The 26,259-nt window shown below is 49.2% G+C and overlaps 2 protein-coding genes across 2 annotated transcripts; one reads left to right on the top strand and one right to left on the bottom strand.

Moving 5' to 3' along the window:
* Positions 1-7,455: 7,455 nt before the first annotated feature.
* On the bottom strand, positions 7,456-13,942 carry LOC122368788 (protein RFT1 homolog). Its single transcript, XM_043343033.1, has 9 exons — positions 13,924-13,942; positions 13,121-13,206; positions 12,678-12,794; positions 12,006-12,195; positions 11,455-11,682; positions 10,539-10,789; positions 10,161-10,289; positions 9,512-9,648; positions 7,456-8,299 (listed from the first exon to the last, which is right to left on the bottom strand). Exons 4-9 carry the CDS (start codon positions 12,075-12,077, stop codon positions 8,163-8,165), a joined length of 954 nt encoding a protein of 317 aa, XP_043198968.1. The 5' UTR covers positions 12,078-12,195; positions 12,678-12,794; positions 13,121-13,206; positions 13,924-13,942; the 3' UTR covers positions 7,456-8,162.
* A 216-nt stretch (positions 13,943-14,158) lies between these two features.
* On the top strand, positions 14,159-26,198 carry LOC122368790 (DAZ-associated protein 1-like). The gene is made up of 8 exons (XM_043343034.1): positions 14,159-14,493; positions 15,554-15,624; positions 16,119-16,285; positions 16,710-16,902; positions 19,700-19,782; positions 20,285-20,419; positions 21,111-21,615; positions 25,267-26,198. Exons 1-8 carry the CDS (start codon positions 14,471-14,473, stop codon positions 25,446-25,448), a joined length of 1,359 nt encoding a protein of 452 aa, XP_043198969.1. The 5' UTR covers positions 14,159-14,470; the 3' UTR covers positions 25,449-26,198.
* The last annotated feature ends 61 nt before the right edge of the window (positions 26,199-26,259 follow it).

The raw sequence follows: 26,259 nt of genomic DNA on the forward strand, positions 1-26,259 counted from the left end.
CCAGTGCTTGCTGCTGCTGAGGCGTCCAGTTCCACGCAGCGTCCTTTTTCAGCAGATCGTTGAGGGGCCTTAGGCGCTCCTGGATGTGCGGGACGAACCTGCAGAGGTAGTTGACCACCCCTAGCAGAGACCGGAGCTCTGTGACGTTCTTTGGCTGCTGGAGCTGCTGTATCGCTTCGAGCTTCTCGTCGTCCACGCCGATGCCATTCTTGCTTATCTTCATGCCAAGAAACTTGACCTCGTCCCTTCGGAACTCACATTTCGTCTTGTTCAGCTTGAGGCCAGATTCATGGATTCTTCTGATGACGGCTTCGAGACGTGCGTCATGGTTGCTTGCATCTCCAAAAACCAGCGTGTCGTCCATGTAGACGATGACTCCAGGCAGTCCATCCAGCATCTCCTGCATCTTTCGCTGGAAGCACTCCGGAGCCAGTGAGATTCCCATCGGCAGGCGCAGGAACCTCTTCCTGCCGAACGGTGTAATGAACGTAGTCATTTTGGAGCTTGCTTCGTCCAACGGGATCTGGTAGAAGCCAGAAGAAGCGTCCAGCTTGGAGAACAGTGTCGCACCGCCCAGCTTGGACGTCAGGTGCTCCAGGGTCGGGATCGGGAAGATCTCACGCTTTACGGCTTGGTTCAGCTTTTTGTAGTCAACTGTGATCCGGACACCACTGTTCTTCGGAACGGGGACGAGCGCGGATACCCAGTCTGTGGGTTCAGTCTCTGGTACGATGATGCCCTGCTCTTCCATTCTCTTCAGCTCCTCCTCCACTGGCTTCATCAGCGGCAGGGGGACGTGTCTTGCTGTGGAGAGGGCGACCGGGACGGCATCCTCGCGTAGCCGGATGCTGATCGGTGCCGTCTTCATGAGACCTGCTTCTCCGAAGACATCTTCATGCACCTCTCCTGTGAACTGGAGAACACCCAGACGCGAGCACGCCGACCGGGAGAGGAGGTTATCTGCTGAGTCCACTACATAGAACACCTCCGACTCCGCTTTGCTTTTGAACATGATTGTCCCATGCAGCTTTCCTTTTACGGTTAGCACGCCACCGACGCTAGTGAGCGTGCTTGAGGCATGCTCAAGGGAGGGCAGGTTCAGTCGCTGGTAGGTTTTCAAAGACAGAATGCTAACGTCGGCACCAGAATCAACTTTGAACGTGACCTCCTGACCGCAGAGACTGACTGTGATTCTCCACGGCGCGCACGCTTTGTCGATTTCGCCAACGAAAGCATCATGTGGCGCTAACGGCTCGCTTGATTCTGTACGCTCTATCTGCCTGACGCTAGGTGATCGGCAGACGGCTGCGAAGTGATCCATTTTCTGACAGTTGGAACAAACTTTTCCCTTAGCGGGGCAGTCCCTCGGTAAAGCATGCCGCTCTCTCCCGCAATACCTGCATGTTGTTGCAGAGTCGATGTGACGCGCTTGCTGTCGTGGCTGCGTGACAGGTGACTGCTGCTGTCGCCCGTGCTGCTGGCGCCGTTGGTGCTGCTGCTGATGGCCACGCTGGCGCTGACGGGCGTGCTGCGGCTGCTGGCGCGGCTGTCCGTACTGCGTCGGTGCTTGAACCCTGTTGACATCAAATGGACCGGAGCTGTCACGGCTGCTTACGATTTCGACGTTACGCATCATAGTAATGACCGTATTCATAGACACTTCTTCCTCGAGCGATTTGAGCTGGATCTTACGGGACAGCTCCCTGTCGGACATCCCTGATATGAGACGATCCCGGATCCGCTCGTCAGCGTCTGCAAAGCCACAATGCTCGGCGAGAGAGAACAATGCCCTGATATACGATTCGTTGGTCTCGTGTGACCCTTGGCAGCGGAGCTCGAAGTTGTGACGTTCTGCAACGAAGTTCCGTCTCGGAATGAAATACTCGTCTAGCTTGCTCTGCACAAAATCAAAATCTTTGCTTTGCTCAGCAGTTAGCTTAAAAGTTGACACGATATGCTCGGCCTGCGGGCCCATGCTATAGATCAACGCAGCTACTTGTACATCACCGTCCTCCTTGTGAAGTCCCGATGCCAGTCGGTAGCGGATGAAGCGATCACGCCACGCCGGCCACTTTTCAGGAGAGGTGAAGTCAAAGTCCTCTGGTGGATGGAAACCAGGCATCTTGAGTGACGATGCAGCACAGCAGCTACACGAAGGTCTTCAATAACGGCTGATAAAAATCACAATAATGAAATGCACGCTTCACAAAAAAGTCACTAACGCTTGCTTATGCTTGCTTGATGAGTGGCACGGCAAGTTCAGAAGGCAGGCTGCGCCATGTTTGTGTGCTTGCTTGCTTGGCTCACGAACCCCAGGGTGCAGACGCCACCAGTACCAGCCGAGAACTGTATTCAGCGAGCGGGGCGGCGGTGGCCCGGGCGGCCACAGCCCAGACTGCATACGATACCGGCGCCGGCTCAGTGGCGGCTCCAGGCTATAGAGCGGGGTGCGACCACAGCAGCCACCACGATACACCTAGGTTGATCTCTATTATGGTGTGCTCCCCCAGTCTGAAAGTAGTTCCCGCGCCCCTGACTTTCTCTACGCTATTGAATCACGCTGCTGATTCGTAGGTATCTACTACGCAACCTTCTCACATTAATTTTTCTCCAAGCGTTTTGGGGGGGGGGCCAAAAGATATGTTGGCCCCCCCTTTCAGGCTTTTGGGGGGGCCATGGCCCCGGTGCCCCCCCCCCCTGGATCCGCCAGTGCACTAATTTGCCAAATGTTTAAAAATATTTTGAGGGTGGTCAGGCACCTATTTGTTGTTCACGTTCCCATTTAAGGCTGATCCAAGGTTAAGGTCAGGCAAGAGTATCCTTGCTAGAGGCTATTTCACTGATTCAAGTCAGCCATAATAATTCAAAGATTTTTGCTGTCCTGACACTCTAAATAGATGCCTAGAACAAAATACCAAATAATCTGGCAATCTGCCATCTGGTAGATGCCAGATTCGTGATCAGCGGCTACGAATTCATCATAGGTATAGCACCTTTCATGTGTCAAGGTCAAACAAAGGTCATTCGAGATCACAAGAGGTCAACATAAAGGTTAACCTTTTATAAACAAAGTATGTGTCATTCGACGCGTCTTCACAAGACGAATGCGTTGGCACCACTGTCTTAGCTCTAGGGCCAATATGGTAGAAGTTATTTGCGAAAAACTGAAAACCCAGTCCGGAATCATTGATCTGACCTTTGACCTCAGGTCACCAAAATTATGTTTGTATTTTTACCAAAGTCATACCTATGCTACACAACAGTTCTCGAAATTTGTCCTTAGCTCTAAAACTCTATTTTTGGCAGCTGTTTGAAGTTCACGTCTGTGACGTCGAAATTTGCCGTGCAAAGGTCTAGGAAAATCAACCCTGTGACGTCATCAAGGGGGCTAGGTCCAATTTTTTACTCTAGGAGATGTAAAATTGATGGGAAAAAGTTACTGAAAGTTTGGCGCTCCTATCTCTAAGCGCTCGGGAGCTATCGCAAATATTCGTCAGGGGTGTGTGTGTAAATAATGTTAACAGGGAGATGAAACTTGCAGGATTTAATCCTCCCGATGCACATAATTTGCGTGCTTACCTAGGATTTTTCCTAGGGGTCAACTGAGGTCAGGTCGGTTACGTAACATCATCACTTATTCAATGGAGGGGGGGGGTATGGACATTGGACACCTATTTTGGCAACACAAATGGTAGACAATCGCAAGCACACGGTAGCATGACCACGCTGCAGAACTTCGAATAGTGGCGATGAACTGAACCGAGTCACTGTTTGCAGCCTGTGATGAGTAGGATACTATAGGGGAAAGTGGGGTAAGACGGTCAGGGTAGGTAAGACGGGCACCCCTTCTGCAGACCAAACCAATAGCGCTACGAGCGAGAAAAATTAGGACCAGGATTGCCTTTTCCATGCTACACACCACCATTGAAGTCTGCAGTGAATTTGTGTTCAGTCCATAATCTTTTATTTTGATTTCTTTAAAACACTCATTCCATTGAAAACATCCATAATGTATTGTGCAAGCTTTTGTGTGCAGCACTATAGAGTTAAAAACTCGCAATCACCTGTGGTACACTTATATCACATATGCCATCAGTGTTCATTTACGGCGCGGATTTGCTTTGTCTCCATCAAATTGTCCACAGAGAAAATCGTGCTGAACTTCTGACATTGAGTTTGGGTAAGACGGGCAACTATGAATCCAATGGGTCTGTAATGGTGAAAATATTTTTGTTGCTGTAGGAAAAAAGAAGCATTTCTTATAAGAATATGTTCGATTCCGATACTCACAGACATGTTAGCAATATTCCTTCGGCACAGTTTATTCTCGAATAATGAATGTGAAAAACGGTTCTACATGGCTTCTGAACTAGGGCCTATGCCTATACGAGCACACGCCTTCTCACGAATCTCGTATACTGGCATTTTCCGAAGCACTTGAGACCAACGAGCGACTGTATCAATGCGGCTAATCTCGGGCATTTGTTGCGAGCTGTGCTGGTCGGTGAAAGAAGCTGGCCGTCTTGCCCTACCCATGTGACCGTCTTACCCCATGGGGTGGCCGGTGGGGTAAGACGGGTTTTTGCAAGGTTTTGCAAAAATAGCTGCAGTTTATTTGTTGAATCAGGTATAAGTCTCATCTTCTGGCAAATGGAAGAAAAATGTCTAAAAAAGGTTTTCACTCAGTTTCCCGTTTCTATGATGTTTCTAACCGGCTGAAAAATGGCTCTAAAGTTAAGGTGTCCGTCTTGGCGCGTCGTATGATATACTTGTTTGGGTGAGGTCAACTTAAGGTGTTGACCTCGGGTCACGGTCAGGTCAGCGCCCCCAGGTCACGAAATTGGTCGAAGGAGGTCATGTCGCATATCATTTGATTCGGCAGGTCTTCCTTAGTCCATTGGTGGTTTTCTCAAGTCCCAACTCGTCAGCTCAATTTGATCGGGAGTTATTGACAAAAGATCTAATATGACCTAATGACGTCCACGTCATAAATGACGTCAGGTCAACGTTGCAAAGCTAACGCATCGAACCTTGCGAGAAGTGCATGAAATCACGAATCACGATTCTGTGTGCTTGAAATAGTTGGAGCCCGTTCCCGTCGCCAGAATAGCAGTTTTCATTTTTACCCATTGACTGATAGGTAATGGTGAGGTCACGAAAATGACCTGACCTCATATGACCTTCAGGAAAAATCCGAGATATACAAGCTGTGAGCCGTGAGGCTCTCATGGATACTTCATACTAGATCCTGCAAGTTTCATTTCCCTGTCAAAGCTTCTCTGGCGACTGGCAGTGAGGACACTCAACGGCTAAGTTGCGATATCTGAAGATCCTGCAGAGGTTCACTTAACCCTCGCCGGACCTATTGGTTTTCTACATACGCACCGGCCGAGGGGGGGGGGCGGGTACGACCCCCCCCTCGCCGTTTCGCCCAGGGTATATAGAACAACGTTTCGCCCTTGGTGGAGTTAGCGCGTCACGGAAAAAAACGAGCGTGTGCGCCGTTACGACTTACGAGACGCAGAGATTGGTACCCGATTTTAAGGTCCTAGGTCAGCCAATTACCTCTGAGGTCAGGTCAAGTGCCCCAAGGTACGGTTCAGTTTTTGGTGAATAACTTCGCAAAAAACGGCCGCAGAGCCGCGATTTTGGCCGCATCGTGTTTGCCTCGATCAGGCGCGTCGAATGATTTACTTTTTGTTCGGGTCAGGTCAACTTAGGGTGTTGACCTCAGGTCAAAGTCAGGTCAGCACCCCCAGGTCACGAAGTTGGTCGAAAGAGGTCATGTCGCATATCATTCGATTCGGCAGGTCTTCCTGAGTCTATTGGTGGCTTTCTTGACTCGCTAGCTCAATTTGATCGGGAGTTATTGACGAAAAACTAATATGACCTTGCTGACGTCATAAATGACGTCACGCAAGGTCAAATTTGCAAAAGTGACGCATCTCACCTTGCAAGGAGTGCATTAAATTACGATTCTGTGTGCTTGAGATAGTTGGAGATCGTTCCCGGCGCCAGAAAAGCAGTTTTCATTTTTTCCCATGGTGAGGTCACGAAAATGACCTGACCTATGACCTTTAGGAAAAATCCGAGATATACAAGTTGTGAGACTCATAATGGATACTAGTCACTAGATCCTGCAAGTTTCATTTCCCTGTGACATCTCCTCTGGCAGTGAGTGCGTTGCGAAGTTGCGATATCTGAAGACCGTGCAGAGGTTCACTTACGACGTCATAGGTCAGTGACATGACCTGACCCAAAAATGCGGTTGGTGTCAAAAGATCCGGCTTGAATCAAAGTTCAGGTGTGCCAAGTTTCAACTCTCTATCGCCAGCGTGTTCGGAAGTATCGTGAAAAAAACCCTATGGGGGGGGGGGCGGCACCCGCCCCCCCCCCCTCGGCCGGCGATTCGGCGATTCGCAATTGCAATTCCATGTGTTTGAGAAAGCCTTTGATCATTCTAGCAGTCTAAGACCATTTTATCAACAGGCGTCGCAGTACCATATAAACGTATTATAATTATATTCCATATAGACTCGGCTGCAGCCTACAGGGCTACACCGCTACACCGCCGACGATCGGGCAAATTCAAATATAATTCAGAAAGCGTTGAAGGAAAAGCTTCAGTGAAGCCTTCATATGGCAGTACTAAGTGAAACATCGCGCGTCAGCGTATATATCTTTCCCGAGCGAAAAAAACAAACATTCCAGTTTTTTGGCGCTTTTGTTTCAATTGTGGTGGTTCTGTTAGAAGGCCCATACAGATGGTGTTTGCGCAAAATTTCTAACGGAAAATCACCGACTATTTAGTGTCGACAGCTGCATATTAACTTTTTGAACACGCCTCCATCACTGCTTGTTTATTGGCTGTCTGTGGTATTGGGCTGTGTGGCTGTAGGTATATACCGTGTGTTGCTGGGTGATTGTGATAATATTTTGATGATTAACCTTTTTATTCAGCGGTAGAGAATTCTGAAAATCCCAGGGGGTGCTACAAACCCCTAATTATCCACCCCTGTTTTATTTTAAGTTCCATCCAGTACCAGTATGAGTGTTTATGGCAATGGAAGGTCAGGTAGGTGAAACATTTCATTATTGTAATTTTAATCTTTTGAGACCTGAGTTTCAACATTCTCTTGAGAGCCTGAGAGCATTCATGCCAAGGTTTCTGAGTCTGTTTCATGATAAAGAGACAATATTTATAATGGAGTCAACTTGTGGGTCAAGTCAGCAGAACTTGATAAATGAGTATGACATCACCTCTACACCTGTCGCCTCCTGTATTGTAGTGATGGCAGGTTCAATGCTGAGTCTCAGAATAATAGCCAGCGAGCGTATACTGTTGTTTTGTATTTCTATGCCCGATCGGCCCTAATGTGTAATGTCTTGCATTTCTAAATATTGAACTGTAATGAATGAGACGCTGTAATGAGGTACTGTAATGAAAAGACTGCCTCAGACTGCAAGGTTCTATTTAACCAAATATGACTGCATGTCTGCTACAGAATGAAACACTGACAAACACTGACACTGACATCAGGCACTGACAAAGTGAATGCACAAGAACGATAAGGACTTCTGGACTTCAGAGCAAGAGATACACCCTACGCTCAGGAACGCCGCTGTCACCACACATAGCATACAGCACCCGGTCGTGCCCATCATTAGCCTACAAGCCCCACCAGACGCTAACCGGCCACGATTTTACCGCCCTCTACGAAAAGCAGTCATCTCACTTTGCAAGCGACCTCTACAACGATAGAGGAATCGACAACTGGCAATCCGGCCTGATCGCGTCTCTCCGGTCTTACCACTTTGGCTATGCAGTGGTGGTAAACGGTAATGGGCTTCCGCGATTACCATAAGCTCCAGGGAGGTGCCATCCCTTCACCTCCCCTGCCGTCCCCTGCATCGCCATCGTTCATCACAAATGGCTATAATTAGGATCTGAATGCCAAAATTCATCGGTAGGAAGTTGCTTTCAAGCACTGTCCAGCTCTCAAATGGCCGATAGCCTCAACGCCCCCTGCAGTCGCACCAGTCTTAAAATTAATAGATCCACTCTACTGACAGGCACGGTGTATATTCAACCCAAAATGCACATAAATATCACAACAAAACAACCCCTATTCCCTGCGTGACCATGTGAGTAGCACTCCCCGCTAGCTGCGCTTCAGTTTATCCCCGACCCGCTCCTTGACCGCCTGGAGGAGGCGGGGCTCGCTGTACACTGCCGCGGCCACCACGGCGGCCCCACAGAGCGCGCCCACAGCCACATGGGCGGCGGCGGAGCTGGGGTATAGTCTCTCTTGAAAGTATCGCGACTCCGAAGGAAGGCGCCACCTGTCCCAGCCGCGGTTGAGCGGAAAGGTTTGAGAGCCGCCGCGCTGGTAGCACTGACCGAAGCCTGACACGCGGAGGCAGCCGGCGCAGCGGGCCGAGGGAAGTGGTTGCGGACTGCGGAGGGATGGGGGGGGGGGGGGTGGCAGTCGCCATCCGGTTACTTGTGATGGTAGCTAAGCATGTGGTCAACGGAGGCCACCCTACTCGCAGAGGATTTGTTGAGATTTGTTTCATTGCAAAGTTAGCAATTTGACTCGTCATCGGCACGACTGTCACATTTTTTTTTTTGGGGGGGGGGGGGGGGTAAAATCCGGAAACTCGTGCGCATATACCTAAAAAATCATCTGTTGCACCCGCTAACAGAATGCATCCGTGCTTGCACATGCACTCGTAAGCGGATTCAAAAACAAGAATTATCTCTCTAGCCAGTTCGCCAATTAGCTGTCTAGCCATTTAGTCTTATATTTGAAGTTCTCTCTTTTTAATGAGCCGGTTAACGAACGGCGACAAAAAAGAAAAAATAATGCTGTTCAGCCATGTTCTTTTTAAAAACTTATTTGATGCCAGGCTTCCTCCCCCCCCCCCCCCACACCCCGCATGACCTGTTTACGTCATTCAGAAGGCCTCATTACAGTAAGGGTTATGTATAGGCGGATCCAACCCAAAGTTTTGGGAGGGGCAAACCATCACAATTTATTGTCTCTTTTCGTGCACTGCCATAGACGTAATGTTAAAAATGATGTCCTTTGTGGAGGGCAATTGCCCTATTTGCCCTCCCCTGGATCCGCCACTGGGGTTATGGCGGAACTTCGCTTCGTTGTGATTTTACGCGTCACGCACACTGAGTGATTGGCGCCCAGAAAGGCACACCAATGAGCGTCCGGCTGGTGAGCCCAAGAGGCACCGGTATCCGCCTGGGGCGGTGGACGGGGTCAAGGGAGAGCGATACGAGCATGACCTTTGGCCGGCCTCCGCCTGTTTTGACCCAGTTGTCAGCCGCTGGGGCCTGCGTCATATAGCAATTTTCCTTCTACCGCTGGCGTGAAATCGTGTTACAGCGTACTTTTTATGATACAGGCCATGACCTCCCTACTGGGGTCCTCAAACTGAATGGAATAGTTCGCTGAGCCGCCGCAGCCCAGGACGCGATACTTTCAAGAGAGACTATACAGCCAGCTCTCGGAGCCGGCTGCCAGCAGGCCGGCGGTCACCAGCGCGGCAGCCACGGCGGGCGGCGGGCGGAGACCGAGCAGCGGCGGCACGGACACCGCCGGCTCCAGCGGCAGACCGGCCACGAACCGGTAACTGGCGACACACGGGGCGGGGACAGGGTGAGAGTAATCGGACTGTAATCGCCACGCCCCGCGTGGATTGTCCATGAAGGTAATACATACAATACATACATACGAGAGAGGTACGGGACACTGTATCGGGCATCAGCGACACACGGGGTGGGGACAGGGTGAAAGGGGTACGGGACACTGCATCAAGCGCCAGCAACACACTGGACGGGGCGAGCGGGCAGCAGCAGCAGAAAATGGGACGAAGACATGATGGTTGAGAGTGGCACGGGACACTGTATCGGGAACCAGCAGCATACGGGGAGGGCACGGGATGAGAATTGAGAGGGGTACAGGACACTATTGGGGACAGCAGACATTCGTATCAGTCGATGGACGGGTGAAGTAACGAGATCCAAGTATATCGAGATCGGCGAATAAAGCGTGATATTGACTATCCATGACAGATTGGATAATGATGTAAATAATTAGACCAATTAGGACAAATCAAATCTATTCAAAAACACAAAAACTCACCAAACGTATATCCTGGTCAGCATATTGACGCAGTTGGCGAGGATCAATCCAACCCCGCCGAATAGCCTAGTAAAGATCCCTGTCGAGATGACGAATATCACAGATAGCAGCACCATCTTCCGGTTATACCTGAAACACCGGAAAACGCCACAACACCTGTCAAAGCGCCCGATAGTAACGTTCCTAGCTTCACTTTATCGACACGACTGGCCAGCCTTTCCACTTCGCCTTTAGCCGCAAAAGGCAGTCTAACAACAAAAACCAACATGAGAACGTCATTTCCTAATCCGCTCAGCCTCTACCGACTAATTTACCTCACTCCTTACTAAGCCCCGACCATTTCCCGACTGCCTTCCATAAACCCTCCACGGCACTTACCCATTGATCTGTTCCTGGCGCATCACTGCGAACGTGTAGCACTCCAGCACTCCGTTCACCGCCAGTAGGAGCACGTAGGCGCACTGGGCGCGCAGCAGACTGACGGCCGGACCGGCGGTCAGCAGGGCGCCTCCGTACAGCCGCAGCAGCAGGTGGGAGTAGCTCCAGCCGAACGTGACGGCAACCAGACAGAGCAGGCTCATGGCGCGCAGCAGGTCGTGCAGAACCCGGCCCCCCGCGGCAGACACCGGCTGGAGGAAGAGGGGGTAGGGTCAGACTCATAGCGCGGAGTAGGTCGTGTAGCACCCGGCCCGCCACCGCAGACACCGGCTGGAGGGGGAGGGAGCTGTCAGGCACCAGCTGGAGGAGAGGTGCCAAACTGTCCCCTTCCAGTGACTGGCGAGAAGGGGAGAGATGGCCAGAAGGATAGAAGCTGGGCAACAAAACAAACCGAATGACAAAAAAAGACACCAAGATGAAGATCACAACGACTGGCAGTAAGGACTTATAGCGGAGATGAAGAGTAGCTACGAGTATAATTGGCTAATATCAGAGGAGTGTGTGCTTACTTGTGGAGAGGTATTACTGATCAGTGAAGAGAGATGGCAGCACGGGTCACATCGCCACCGTCGCGACAGGAAATGTTAGAGGCAGACGCGGTTGCTGGGAAAACGTGGCAGCACAACTTTGGCTCTATTTCTGAGGATACTCGAACCAGCGCTGCCGTGAGCTGTCTGTAACACAGGTAGGTCTTAATACCGTTTGACTGCAGTCTAAGAGGCCTTAGACCTAAAGTTCTAGCTAAATGAAACGAAGAATGCGACGACTTGGCCAAAAGAAACCACTATGACCGCGAAAACGCTTGACTACATTTGAAACCCCGCCCCTTTACAAATATGTAGTTCACTGGCCTCACCTGTCCCGGCACCAGTCTGGGTCCCAGCTCGCTCGCCGACTTCACCGGTAGACAGTTATCCGGTGAGCGGACGTGCCAGAGCAGGGTGCCGTAATAGATGACCACGAGGAGAGCGGAGCTGACCGCGTGGCCCACACAGTAGGCCCAGATGGCGTGGGACGGGTACAGGGCGATCAGCCAGGCTTTGAGCGCCACCCGACTGCACAGAGTGACCATGTCGGCTACCACCTTGGGAGAGAGGGAGAGCGGGTGGGTGAGAGAGTGGTGAGAGGAGATGGGGAGGGGCGAGAAGACGATAAGAGAGTCAGAGATAATCCACATATGCCAGCAAGGTAGGGAGAATACAGTACATTAACGCGGTGTGAACGATCGACGATCCGCAAACGACTGTCGCAGCAGGCGATTTGAGCTTCGGATATAATTTCACTGATATAGCAGAGTCATCGAGCATATAGCAGTCGAGCAGAGTCATCGGGGAACCGACGCGCCTCAAATATTTTCCCCTGACACCCTGTTCCTCTCCTCTGCGTCACCCCACCGCCGTCATTCACCTTCAATTTGACAAAGAGCATGGCCTGCGCCAGGATGACCAGCGGCTGGGCGGCCGTCTCCAGTACAACCATGGCCGCGGTGACCCACACGCCCAGACGGTACTCTGAGGTCACCTCGGGCGCCGGCTGGCTGAGCGCGTGCAGCCAGAGGCCGGCCAGCGCCGCCGACACCGCCGCTGACACGGGCACGCTAACAGGGGAGCGGGGCGTCAGTCAGAGGCAATTACAACACTGCTCTTTTATAATACACTCAATTCACTGGCAATAAAACATTACATACTTATGTGCCTATGACGATCCCCACATCTGAAGAAATAAACGTCATTTATCGAGGCAATGACCATTTAAAACCACTACTACTCAACAGAACTGTGCCGATTAGCTGCTACCCATTGACTGCCTCCACAGTCCACATTCCACAACAACACCTGTTTTTGAAGTAGGTACCTATATCGACAGTTCCCAGCAAGCACATCCTAAGTGTCAAATTTTTGAAATTGAGATTTCTATACCATTCGACTCAGCTCGTCGAGCTGAGTCGAATGGTATGAAAATCACAGTTTCGAAAATTTAACACTTGGGATGTTCTTGCTGGGAACTGCCGATATGCAGCTTCTCCCAACAGCTGTGACCATTTCGAGTTAAACTGATGTCCGGACCGGAACGATGTACCTGAGCCACACCAAGTTGATGGCCTGGCGCCACGTGCTGCTCTCTGTCACGCCCAGCGCCGCCCGACGGAAAGCCTCCACACTGACAAAGGTGTCAGTCGAGTAGAGTAGAGCCAGCCTGGGAAGCAGACTAGGACTTCAGAACTTTGAACAGAATTGATTTACCTACTTTAAAACTACACTTAAATAAAGAACTGAATGTCAGTCAAAAGGAACAGGTAATTCGGTACATGCTTATGAAGATAACCGTATATTACTTCATTTTATACAATAACTAGAAAATAAGAGCAAACTCTGTTCAACTAGAAACATACGAAAAATTAGCATTTTTCTTATGGAGTACACACTACAGTTCTGGTGAGAAAATAGCATATGTTCTACTTAGGAACTCAGACATTGGATGCATCACTGATGCATGATAGGAAAAAAGTAAAGGGTGCATACCTGACATTGATGATGCCCAGGACATCAGATGTAATATACCGGAGAATGACTGCATTTGTGATGAATGTGAACACTCGGTAGGTTATCTGAAAGACATTTGATAGGTAGGTAGGTATAGCTTCAGCATCAATATGTGCAACACAGACCATGCTATTCTGGGCCCTGTTTCACCGGTGATAGCAGCACGCTGCTATCACACGTGTCAAATTGGGTTTCCATGGAAACATCAGCAAACCATGACACCGTCAATCTGTGTGATGTCATCAAATATTGCTGCCAACAGCTTCACGGCCGTGCGATCAAACACATCGCATTCAACGAAACAGCAACTCTGTTCCAAACGCAGCTCACGGATTACACGAAACGTCATTAGTGTGACCTCATCACATTACGTCAGCTCGCGCAATTTGATAGTAGCGTGCTGCTATCAACGGTGAAACAGGGCCCTGGTCTCTGCAGCATACAGGTAGGTACTTCATTGGTGGAAAATCCCAGGGGGTGCTTCAAACCCCTAATTATCCACCCCTGTTTTTTATTTTAAGTTCCATCCAGTACCAGTATGAGTGTTTATGGCTTGGAAGGTAGGTGAAACATTTCATTATTGTAATTTTAATCTTTTGAGACCTGAATTTCAACATTCTCTTGAGAGCCTGAGAGCATTCATGCCAAGGTTTCTGAGTCTGTTTCATGATAAAGAGACAATATTTATAATGGAGTCAACTTGTGGGTCTCTACCGCTGAATGAAAAGGTTAATCATCAAAATATTATCACAATCACCCAGCAACACACGGTATATACCTACAGCCACACAGCCCAATACCACAGACAGCCAATAAACAAGCAGTGATGAAGGCGTGTTCAAAAAGTTAATATGCAGCTGTCGACACTAAATAGTCGGTGATTTTCCGTTAGAAATTTTGCGCAAACACCATCTGTATAGGCCTTCGAACAGAACCACCACAATTGAAACAAAAGCGCCAAAAAACTGGAATGTTTGTTTTTTTCGCTCGGGAAAGATATATACGCCGCGCGTCACTAGCTGCGCGCCATATTCGCCTCCCTATTAGTTGAATAGGAGAAAATTAGCGTGCTGTTGTTTGCTGTGTTATTTTGTGGGGGATAGTCCTCCCTTGAGCCCTCCCCTGGTTGTCTTTTTGATAGTGAAGCTGTAATTTTGTATATTTGTGACATATTTGTCTTCTGCCTGCCATGCCGTTCTTCTGTGTCCTTTTGACCTGCAATAATAGAGGGAAAACTGCCTAGATTTTCGGCAATCTGTGGCATGTAGTCTGCTATTTTTCCCCTATTTTCTGCGACTCGAGGATAAAACATCCTATTGCGATATAAATATGAGGCCAAAAACAATGAGAAGGTAAGTTTTTATTGTTTCGACAAATGGCTTTACATCACCTTGTGCAATTTCAAAAATTAACAACTAGCAAAGTTGACAAAGCGGGCCAGTAGGGTTACAAACCACCAAAATTGTTTATTTCTGTGCATTGTATTTGGTTCAATCAGGGGAGGGCACACCAGCCTTTCAATGTTATCAAAAATGGTGGCCTAGCTCTGTTAACGATCATGAGCATTCTAAACTATAAATAGTTGCCTATTGATGTTTAACTCCTGAATCAGTTTCAGTTTCAGGCCATACTTGATGCTCATTGTCTGATGTCATTGAGGTTATCCAACAACCTGAGGGTTAAAACTTAAAGCTAACTTTTCGCAGCTTACATGGTTGGGTTTAGGCCTTAATCTTCATGTTTAATAGGCCAGCACCCTGATAAATACTTTATGAATGAAAACTACACCTTATTCTGCTACTGACTACCTATTGGTTAAATATATTCTTTTTTTGTTACAGTACTACATTGAAAATGTGTGTCCTCTTGTCAGCTCTTGTCAGCTATTTCATAGCTGATTGTGTTTAACCTAAACCCCTGGGTGAAACTTGAAAGCCCAATGCCATCTTACAAAAAGAATGATCACTAAATACTGTTTCAGTTTGTTTTGTTACTCTTGTTTCTGTATGAGTATGCATTGCCGTATGCATGCATTTTATGAAAAAAACTAAGACTAAGACATCAAATGCTAGTTTTTTTACATTCCTTTTGATGTCTTGGTTTCTTTTTGTTTTGACTGATGATAACAGAAAAAAATGATTTAAATCACAAAGCGTGCAGGATTGCCACAGAAACAGACATTAGAATCTGTCTAGCTATTTGGTTGTTAGCACTTGAGTCTAGTAATCATTCAAAGAAATTGTGATAAGTCAGGTATAATTTAGAAGTTGTTTAAATACTCCTTGTTTGTCACATTTGTTCATATTTACCCATTATTAGCAAAATATTTTCAGAAAAATTAGCTATTCTCTTTAAGGTCAGCCTGGTGCTACAGTCTGTTGGTGCTGATCTGCAAATGTTTTTTTTTTCTAGGGGCAAGAATGACGACAATGAGGAGGCTGGTAAAATGTTTGTTGGCGGCCTCAGCTGGGAAACCACACAGGGTAAGGGAGGGGGTGACATAGGATGCAGCAACGCTGTTCTTCCTGTCTGGTTTGGTGGATCTTCTGTGAGCAATATAGCTCAACACAACACGTATTAGCTGGGGATAGTGTCTCAATATTCAGCATTGGTGAGTGGTCATCATGTTCACCCTTCTGTGTTTGGATTACTTGAACTCATTGAGCCACCTGGGTGGTGTTTCACGCCTCACGGCCGCTACTAGCACGCTGCCAGCATACGCGTCAAAGTCGGAGACATCAACAAACTCGGCGCTCCAATATTGTGACGTCAGCTTGTGAAATGCGCTAGCAGGGTGCTAGCAGCGGCCGTGAAACACCGCCCTGGTGTATCGCTGTCAGTTTAATGTCCATCCATCTCTGCGGCGTATATCTGCAGTCGATGCTACACTACGTCATGAGCACTTGTGGTCTTGTAACCCCCCAATAAACATTGGCATCGTGTGACTGATCTTACGTCCTCCGTCGCTGCCCGGCAGACTCGATGCTGGCCTACTTCAGCCAGTGGGGCGAGGTGGTCGACTGTGTCGTCATGAAGAACAACGAGACGGGCCGGTCGCGTGGGTTTGGCTTCGTCACGTTCGCCGAGCCGGACAATGTTCAGCGGGTGCTGGCGGCAGGACCGCACGAGCTAGACGGCCGAACGGTGAGGTGGTGGCGGCCGCCGGCCGGACCGCGTGGGCTGTGGGGAACGGGGTGGATGGGTGATTTGCTGGTGACTTCTAATGCGGCTGGGACGAGCTAGCGATGGGGGCTCGCTTTTTATCACTCAGCTGCGTTTGCGATGTGTGGTCCATGTTTTATCATAGTTATCAGTTATCACCCATGTGAGACAATGTCTGCAGAAGGCCTGGTGATTGAGCCATGTGGCAGATAATTTAGCATCTTGCTATATAAAACATTGCGAATACAAATGAAGCATTTCGATGTCTGGTATGTTTGTATAGTTGCCTCGCTTCTCACCTCTGCTGTTGATCATTTATCTGTCGGTACTCCACACTAGCCAGTCTCACAGCAGCACTTTCTGCTCTATTTCTCATACTGACCAAACCCGAACTCTACGTTTCCAGATCGACCCGAAGGCGTGCAACCCGCGCTCGCTGCAGAACAAGCTCCGCCTGCGCAGTCAGACGTACCCGAAGGTGTTCCTGGGCGGCCTGCCTCCGAGTGTGACGGAGACCGACCTGCGGACGCTGTTCGGACAGTACGGCCACGTCATGGAGGTGGTTATTATGTACGACCAGGAGAAGCGCAAGTCCAGAGGTGCGTACCCCGCCGGCGGCCACCGGCCGGCCGAGCGTGATGTGCTGTGGTGTTGTGTCGTGCTGTGTTGTGTTGTGTCACGTTGTGTCGTTTTGCTTTGTTTTATGCTTCTCTGTGGTGTTTTGTATTGTACCGTGCTGATGTATTTGTGTCTTGTCCTCGATTGTATTGTCTATTCATTGTACTATTTTAACGGAGTTTGTGACGCAATTAGCCTGGTCTGTAGTCACCGAGCTGCTTTAGTGCGCTTACATAGGCAACAGCCGACAAGTATGGATCAGCTTTGGGCCCCCAAACAATCCCTGACCCAGGAGATCAAAGTGAATGTGTTTGTCTGATGACTCGGTCGCAGAGTTGTGCACTGTCCTACAGAGTTGGTAGACTGAACAGCGCACGGCTGCTCGACCCATAGGTACAGTTCTGAGAAGTTGGCGTCTGACGGGAGACTGAGTGCTGCGCTGGATTTCGAAGAACAAAATCGCCGTCTGTCTGTCATATGTTAAACCTTTGTGATTTAATTTGTGCCGGCGAGCGAAACACAGGCTTCATGGCTCAGACCCCATACCTCATTAACCCGCGCACCGACGGGGGTCTGCGCCAACTTCGCACCGACGGGGGGGGGGGCGGATGACCGCCCCCCCCCTGAGATCTCGAGAACGAAGCAAGATAGCGACAAGCGGTAAACGGCATCGGATACGCACGGCCAAGATCTACAATTTTTACAAAGGTCATTTTCAGGTCAGGTCAAAGATGACGTCACAGGGGTCGAAAAAGTCAAAATGGCGGCGCTAGATATGGAGAGAGTTTTTCTCGAATAACTTTCGAATTAGTCAAGATAGGAACAAACTAAGGGCATCATCGTGATCCTCTCGTCAATCCGCATCGAATGATATATATGTTGACCTCGAAAGGTCAAGGTCAAAGGTTGACCTCAGGTCACGTGACCTCGAGGTCATCATGTATATCATTCGATGCGTCTTGACGAGCTGAACACAATGAGACCATCCACGCGTCTGTATCTTGTTCCTGTACGGAGTTATTGGCCAAAAACCTTTGGTGACCTTTGATGACGTCACATGACCTCACAGCTGCCCAACAGCAAAACAGACCTCAAGGTAGTGAAGGTTGATCGTATATGAAGTCATGTATGGTATATGGGGCCATTCCGACCCGTTTTAGTGGTAAAAACAGGGAGTTAATTTTTCCCCCATTGACTTATAATTGGGAGGTCGCGAAATTGACCTGACCTTAGGTCACCGATATCAAAATTCCGAGATATACAAATTGTAGCTACTAATGACCTAATAATATCCTGCGACTTTCAAAGGCCTCCGACATCTACTGTAGCTCTGGCACGGTGACAAAGTTGCAAAAAAGTGACTTGAGGTTGGGTCATTCAAAGTGACCTGGTGACCTGACCTTAAAAGGTAGGAGGTTCAAACTTGCACACCATGTGTAAAATTGATGAGGTTATAGTCATACCAAATTTCGCGGCGCTACGCGCCGCGGTTTTCCCGCTATTCGCGAAAAACCTCAGGGGGGGGGCGGATATCCGCCCCCCGTCGGTGCGAGGGTTAACATTGCTCAACACAATGCTCGCCATTAGCACGTTCTTAGGCTAAAATACCAAACAAGGTTAATCGATTATTATTGCCTTCCATCTTCTACGAAGATCAGACACGTTTACTTTTCATTTGAGTACTACCCTTTGTGTGAGGCATGGTCCGTGTATGCTGTCTGGTCAGCTGCCCTGTCTGTGACTTAGCTGTCTGCTGAGTTAGCTGGTCTGTCCGTCTGTCTGTCTCGTGTCTGTGATGCTAGGTGGTCCGTCTTTTTGGTGAGGACCGTTTGATTTCTGTCATGTGCCTGTCACCGTATGCCCAGCTACTGCCCTAATGTTGATTGCACTGTTTGATTAAAAAGGTTTTGGTAAGTATTGGGCGTTGCTAGTCTTTCTGAATACGTATTTCCATTTCTTGTTAAGCCATAGTTCACATCCGCATGGTGTGGTTTTGTACTAAACGTCGTGTGATGGTTTTGTTTTCAGTGTGTGCTGCTTTTGTTAGCTCGGCAAGCCGGCCATTTTTATTGCTCTAATTGTTACTTATTAAGAGAAACATAGAATAAGTGCCCGATTATTTAAGGTTTCTCCTCTTTCTTCAATTAAGGTTCATAAATTAAGGCATAGCATGGCACTATTTCAGTGTGGCTTCCGTACTGAAATGCCTCAATAAGTGGGCCGTACTATGAAAATATGAATATATTTAACATACATTTCACCCAAAACAAAGTTTCTGGGTGCCTCCTAATCGCGTTACTATCACGAAACCATCTGCAAGAGTAGTTCCAAAAGTAATGCTATTTTAATCTGGGGTGAAATGCTCTTGAAAAAAAACTTTGTTTTTCTTTGTCTTTTGCTACTTAATTGTAACCTTCCCGCCTTACGATAATAATCTGATTCACGTCAATCACTTAGATCTCAACTTGGATGAATTACAGCTTATCGAGGCATTTCGGTTCTTTTAATGCTAAGACCAAACTAGATAACCGACTAGGCTAAGTCTTAGCGTTAAGGCTAGCCATAGAGTGTTAGTTAAGCGCGGGTCGCGGTCCGCGGTTGGTGTGTGGGTGGGGTGCGCGGCCGGTCGCCGCTGCCTCGTGAGTGTGTGTGGGCGGGTGCGCGGCCGGGGCGGGCAGGGCGGCCTCCCCACCGGCCCGCCCCGGCCCCGCGCCCGCCGCCGCCGCCAGGGCCTGTGCTACGCGCAGCGGCCGCCGACTCACGGTCCCATTCTCGTAGGATTTGGTTTTCTGTCGTTCGAGCTCGAGGACGCAGTGGAGAGGGTGTTAGCCAAACACTTCGTCACCATATGCGGCAAACAGGTATTTAACATAAGGATCCTAACCACTATCTGTCTGTCTCCCCGCTCACCATTCTGGTGTGCCAGTGTGTCCACCCAACTCCCCGCTTACCGGCTTGTAGCTTAGCTCAGTTTCGTACTGGATGGCTCTCATTCTAGTTTCATAAGGTTGCGACTTAGTGATAAGTCTAATTAAGCTAGTTTTAAGCTAGTTAAGGTGTGGCATTTTACAGCGTCGCGCCAGAGGAAGTATCAATTCAGGTCAGTCGCTCTTTAGTATAAGGACACGGCTCCTAATTTGCGGTTTGCTCCTTTTGTCTCAGACCCTCTTTACCTGCGTGTGAGCGTCACGCTCGGATCGGTGTGGTTTTATGTGTATGCGTGTGCGTGTTTGTGTGCGTGTGAGCGAGTGGAGGCTCGCGGTCCGGCCTGGGCCGCGCCGCCTCTGTCTGTGTGTCCATCTGTGTGTGTGTGTGGTTACACCCGCAGTGCGCTCCCGGTCCCTAACACCCGCTCTGCACCAGGTGGAGGTGAAGCGGGCTGAACCGCGCGAGGCCAGTAAGCCAGTCGACGGACAGCCGATGCAGATGGCGCCGACAGACGGCTGGAGGCCGCCCCAGGACCCAGCCACCGCCCACTGGGGCATGCCCGGCGTACCGGTACGTGCCCAGTCGACCCGACTCACTCCACGCGAGAAACGCAAGAGACAACATAGGACACAGAGAGACGACTGTCAGAGGAGAAACAGGGCACACAGACGACCGTCAGGGGAGGCATACAATATCCTCATCAGTCAGAAGTCAGAACTCAGTGTGGCTGCGTGTGAGCACACACAGACCGCGCAGAGACACAGACAGAGCTTCATTGGACGCTTGGTTTACTGTCCGTCTTTCAGTTTAAGTCCTACATTAGGTGTGATATTAATCTGCTATAAGCGGGAGTTTGCAATTCATTTGCGATATCCATTTCCTTTATTTTGACAAGAGTGGCGTGTATGCCCATTTGTATGCTATTGAGCCACCTTGACCGTACAATTTACATAGTGCAGTCACACTGAGTTCTGACTTCTGACTGATGTGGATCAGTTGGATGCCTCCCCTGACTGACGACCGTCTCTATGCCCTGTGCCTTCTCCGACGTGGTTACGTCTCTGTGTGCCCTGCGCCTCATCTATTGACTGTCTCTGTGTGTCCCGTGCCCCGTCTGCTGTCTCTGTGTGCCCTGTGCCTCCTCTGACGGGCGTCTGTGTACCCTATGTTATCTCTGTGTGGCTCTGTGCCTCCTCTGCTCTGAGGGCCGTCTCTGTGCCCTGTGCCTCTGATGGTCCCCTATGTGTCCTGTGCCGAGCAGCAGCAGCTGGCCGGCGGCGGCGGCGTGGCGCCGATGCCGCCGGTGGTGCAGTGGGGCCAGCAGCAGCAGCCGTTCCCTCAGCAGGCGTTTGGGCCGCCGGCGCCCGGTCCGCCTCAGCCGGGCTACCCGGCCGGCTGGGCGCCCGCGCCGCCGCCGGCCGCCTACGCCGCCTACGGGCAGCCGCCGGCGCCGCCGCAGTACCAGCAGTTCCCGGCGCAGACGGCGGCGCCGCAGCAGTGGGCGCCGCAGCCACAGGGGCCGCCGCAGCCGCAACACCTGCCGCCGTCGGGCGGCCCGTCGCCCATGCCCGGCGCCGACCCGTACGGGAGGATGCTGGGCGGCGGCGGCCCGCCGATGCCTCCGGCGCCCGTCATGGCCGCCCAGAAGCCGGCCGAGTACGCCGGCTGGCAGCAGCAGTACGGTATCAGCGCGGGCTACGCGCCGCCGCCGGCGGAGTACGGTGGACCGCGGCCGCCGCAGCACCAGGAGATGGCGCCGCCAGCCGGTCAGTGCTCACACCCAGCGCCATTCAGTTACATTTTAAAGGGACCCTCCCACCTTCAAAAAAGTTAATGAATTGGCATGAAAGTGATGTCGCTCGGTTCAGAAAGAGCAAAAACGAATATCTACCAAATTTCATCGAAAAATATTCACCGGTTTTCAAGATATTAGACTTTTACTTTTGTTTACTTTTTGGGATCTCCGCTGTTCCTAGCGACTTTATTTAAAAGTGCGGCATTTGTTGCGCGCAAAGCGGCATATACCACCGCGTGCTACAAAAGCGTATTTACAAATTGCAACCGAGCTCCGCCGTAGGGTATTTTATTTCCGCCGTAGTGTATTTCACTTGGGGGATTTTCTACCATACATCTGCCTGAGCTTAGGGTAATTACAATTTGTCGCCGACGTTAAAAAATGATGCACTTTTTTCGCAGTATAGGATATCGCATGTGCATATTTCTGCCTTTTTGGGTGCGCTTTATCGGTTTTTCGTGAGTAACTCGCGTAAAAACCATCCGATCGCGACAAAACTTTCAATGCCCCCGATTTTATCAATTTTACACCTACCCTGAAAATTTCATGACCCTGACCCAAATGACCTTTGACCTGTGACCTATTTCTCGAGACCATGTTTGGCCCGAATCGCGATTCGGCGTATGTCGGCTCGCATTAGCCGCGCGGTTGCAGTCTTCACGTGGCTTCAAGCGTTGAAACATGTGATTTGACGCTGGTCCCATGCATTAGGGTGGGTGTCAAGGTCACCTGAAGGTCAGGTCAGCTCAATGGCCTTTGATGACCTCGGTTCCTTTTTCGAGTTTTACATGTTTTTAGGCTAGTTTTTGGAGCTGATTTAGAATTTAGCAACCATTTGAACATTACAGGGGGTGTAACGAAATTATCCGGACACCTTTCTTCCCGCTGTAATTAAAAAGCAAAACAATCTGGTACTTTTTTTAACTGAGCTTGTAGCCACCTTTCATAAAACCATGGTGGTGAATGTTCTGGAGCATTTCAGCCAATGAATTCTCCAGCACACTGGCTTTGATGCAGACCAATGCCGTCTAAACCTGTGCCTGCGGTTGAGCAGTGCTTATGGCGGGTGGCTCTTCATATACCTCCTGCTGAACAAGAGCCCACAGGTTTTTGATTGAATTGGGATTTGGGATCGCGACTTTTTCCAAGTCATAAGCGTTAGCCCAGAATGATTGAAGGTTCTATCGGCATCACTTCCCGTTCTTTTAGGGACTTTTAAGTAGCGCGCCGCCCCGCATGAAGACAGCGTGGCTTGAATCAGGCATCAGTGCGCGTTCACAAATCGTTCAGGCATCTATGCCGTCTGGTTGAGCGCCTCCAATCATGCTCCACCACCTTCCCTGGAAAAGCTCCACCCTGGCCTATGGGGCAAAATATAAGGGACAAAAACACAAACCAAGACAGATAAAAACAAAGCAAAATTAACTCATTACCTAATGAAATTCAGGCTGGAGCAAATACATAGGTAATAGGTATCTATGTCAAATTAGAATGAATTAAAATCAACCTGACCAAGCCTTACGGTCTGACCTGGTCCCAACCACCTTACTTCGCCTAACTTAACCCAATTCAACCTAGCCTACCACAACACCTGCAGAGGTACCTTCCTGGAAAAATGACGCCCAGGGAGGTGACTGTCCAACTTATTGGAATACTACCATGATATCTTGTCAAAATGTGTGTCAACATGCTCTTGTTTGACAAGTGATGTATAATAAATGTGATATTCAATAATTATCTCCTGACTGTTGACTGTTGAGTGGTCAAAATATTCAAATAATCAGGGTACAATGCTGTGCATAGTGCACACTAATCATGTTGTTTTTGTGTAGGCCCTCTGCACATTGTTGTGTGCACTGCTATGTGCACCTTAAGTAAAAAAGTGACTGGTGGTACATGACAAAAGGTTGTGCAACTGTGAAGTTCATGCCCTTGGTCAAGCTGGTGCCAAATGCCTATAGCTATAGCAGGATCAGTGAGGGTTGTAGACATGCTACATACATTGTGCAATTTGAAGATATTGGCACAAAGTTCATCCATAATTACTATGCTTAACACCTAATGAAAGAAGAGACATAAATGCCCAGATGATAAAACTCTCTGGTCAACATCACACAAATTTATTGACATACTTTGCAGGTACATATTTACATTCATGGCAAATACTTTCAATTTGATTCAGAAACTAGTTGCTAGTAAGCTTGCATTTTTGTAGGTACAACAACGACCATATATTAAGTCATAAAAAACCTTCTCATAGTATTCATCACATACCTTTTTACCAAACAAGTACCTAGCTACCATGCAATGATTCTTAATTTTTCCCGCAATCCATCTATATCTCAACTGACACAATGAATTTGAAATACCTTATCAAAACCAATAACTGTACATAAGAAGAATACAATACTACAAGAACTATGAATTTCTGAAGTTATTCTCACATGCTGGAATGTTGAAACTCTACTTTTGTCGTCCATTTCCACGTTTGATTGAGCCATCATATCAACTGTTTTCATTCTTCAGTCACAAGCTTTCGCACAAATCTTGAATTTTTACGCATCATCTTGAACCATGCTCCAGCCTCCAGTCTTTCCAACAAGGTACTATGTAACATCAAAGCAATTTTGATTTGTTACAACAGCTTCAGATCATGATAGGCTTGAGGTTTGTTACACCATTTGCCAGACAAATATCTACAAAATGTGTATGAATTCCCAAACTAAGTAATTGATCATATCAGTATTTGCAGTTTCCACAAAATGTTTCATAATACTATTCTATGTTTATATAAAGAAACTCAAATAATCCACAAATTGTTATTGAAACACTCCCACTTCAAGAGTTCACAGCAATAACAATACAAAGAAGCAAACAAACATTGCGCCAGATTTCGTATGAAACGCGCCATCGTCCTGAAGTTTCTACCACAGACGGTAGTTCAACCGCAGCCGTAGTGCAAAAACCCCTGCCCACCTTACCCCACGGCGGAGCTCGGTTGCAATTTGTAAATACGCGCTACAAAACGTTTTAGTCAAACATTTAACGGACGTTCGAAAGCCTGATGACGTCATCAGATTCCCGTAATGGTTAAGAGATAGGGACCACGCTGGTCCCACCCTGCAAGTAAAGGGAAGAAATTTCTTGAACATCATAAAGCTGCGGGGGTTGCGACCAGGATAAATGGTGGTTTCTGAGCCTGGCCGCAAACTTGGCTATCTCAACTCAAAACTAATGTTAAGGTGGGAGGGTCCCTTTAAAGGCTACGGTTACATTTTGAATTAGTGCTTATATTTCTGCAGCCATATTTCGAGAACGGTTCTCTCTAGTTCTCATGTTAGCTCGGTTTCGATAGGGCGTCTGTAAAGCTTTGCAGAGGTTTTTCTTTTCAAGCCTTGTGTGCTTCTTTTCAAGATGATTTTGCGAACCTATGCGTTTTCATAATTTTCGTAAGACATGACTTGTTTCAAAACCATCGCACTGTCTTTGCATACTGGTTGAGCTTAGTGCATTTACAGCAGCTTTGCCCTGTTGCTACATCACTCATTAATGCGGGGCTGGTACATACAGTGTCGTCTACCGATCCGGTTGACTGCGTCTGACGTTTGTCGATCTGTTGCAGGCGCTCCGATGCAAAACTACGGTCCCGGGTACGCGGCTGGTATGCCCGGCGGCGACGTAGTCAACTACGGCGGGCAGCCGGCCGGGCCGCCGGGCCCGCAGCGCGGCGGCAATTACAACCAGCCGGTGCAGACACAGCTCTACCATCCGTACCGGCACAGCCCGTACGCCGCGCGCCGGTAGGACCGCCGACGGCCGGCGCTCGTGACGGCGCCACCTTCGAATTCAACATCATTTGATGGGAGTGTCAAATGATTTTGAATTCGATAGAATGATCGACTTTATTGTCAGAAGTAGCGGGCTACTTCTGATGCGCGGTTAGGTTTGGGTCGGCGTCTCGGCGCAGGGGCCCGAGCGGCCCTACGGCAGCGGCCCGCGGCTGAGGGTGCGATCACTGGCCGCGCGGTCTGTTGGAGATGCGAGTTAGGCGTGAGTGAAGCCGAGAGCGGCACGGATGGAGTGCGAGTTGCAGCGAGTGAATGAGTGACGGTGCGGTCTGGACTCGAGTACAAAGGTTAGCTGACCGCTATTCCGGTGATATCTTAGCCACTCGACTGACCAAGAGCGCAGAGACCGACACTGGGTGCACGGCCAGCCGGCCGGGCACGTTTTATACCGGACTCCGGCAACGACCGCATGATTTTCTACAGGTGTCATCTCACTGCCACCGTTTTGGTTTTTCCACGCCGGCCGAAAATGCCTGAAATTTGTTGTCTGTCTTGTTGATCGAATTTACATATTGAGCTCTGTTTACGGCTTGCGGGATAGTATGTACGCGAATGAATGCTTGGCGGCGCCAGGGTTAGCGTTTTGTTTCACTGTACCCGGCTCAAGGTTATTTTGTCGGAGCGAACCGAGCGCGGGATGTGTGCGTGTGTGCGCGAGCACTGGGCAGCGTCAAACCGTTGAATAAAGTCACACACAATGCTGGAATTTGTGCTGTAGCTTTATCCCTCTTCTTCACTGTACGTTATCCATGACTATACCGTTACAA

The sequence above is a fragment of the Amphibalanus amphitrite genome, unplaced genomic scaffold (assembly GCF_019059575.1).
Source record: "Amphibalanus amphitrite isolate SeventyFive unplaced genomic scaffold, NRLGWU_Aamphi_draft 000976F_arrow, whole genome shotgun sequence".
In the NCBI taxonomy this organism is placed as follows: Eukaryota; Metazoa; Arthropoda; class Thecostraca; order Balanomorpha; family Balanidae; genus Amphibalanus; species Amphibalanus amphitrite.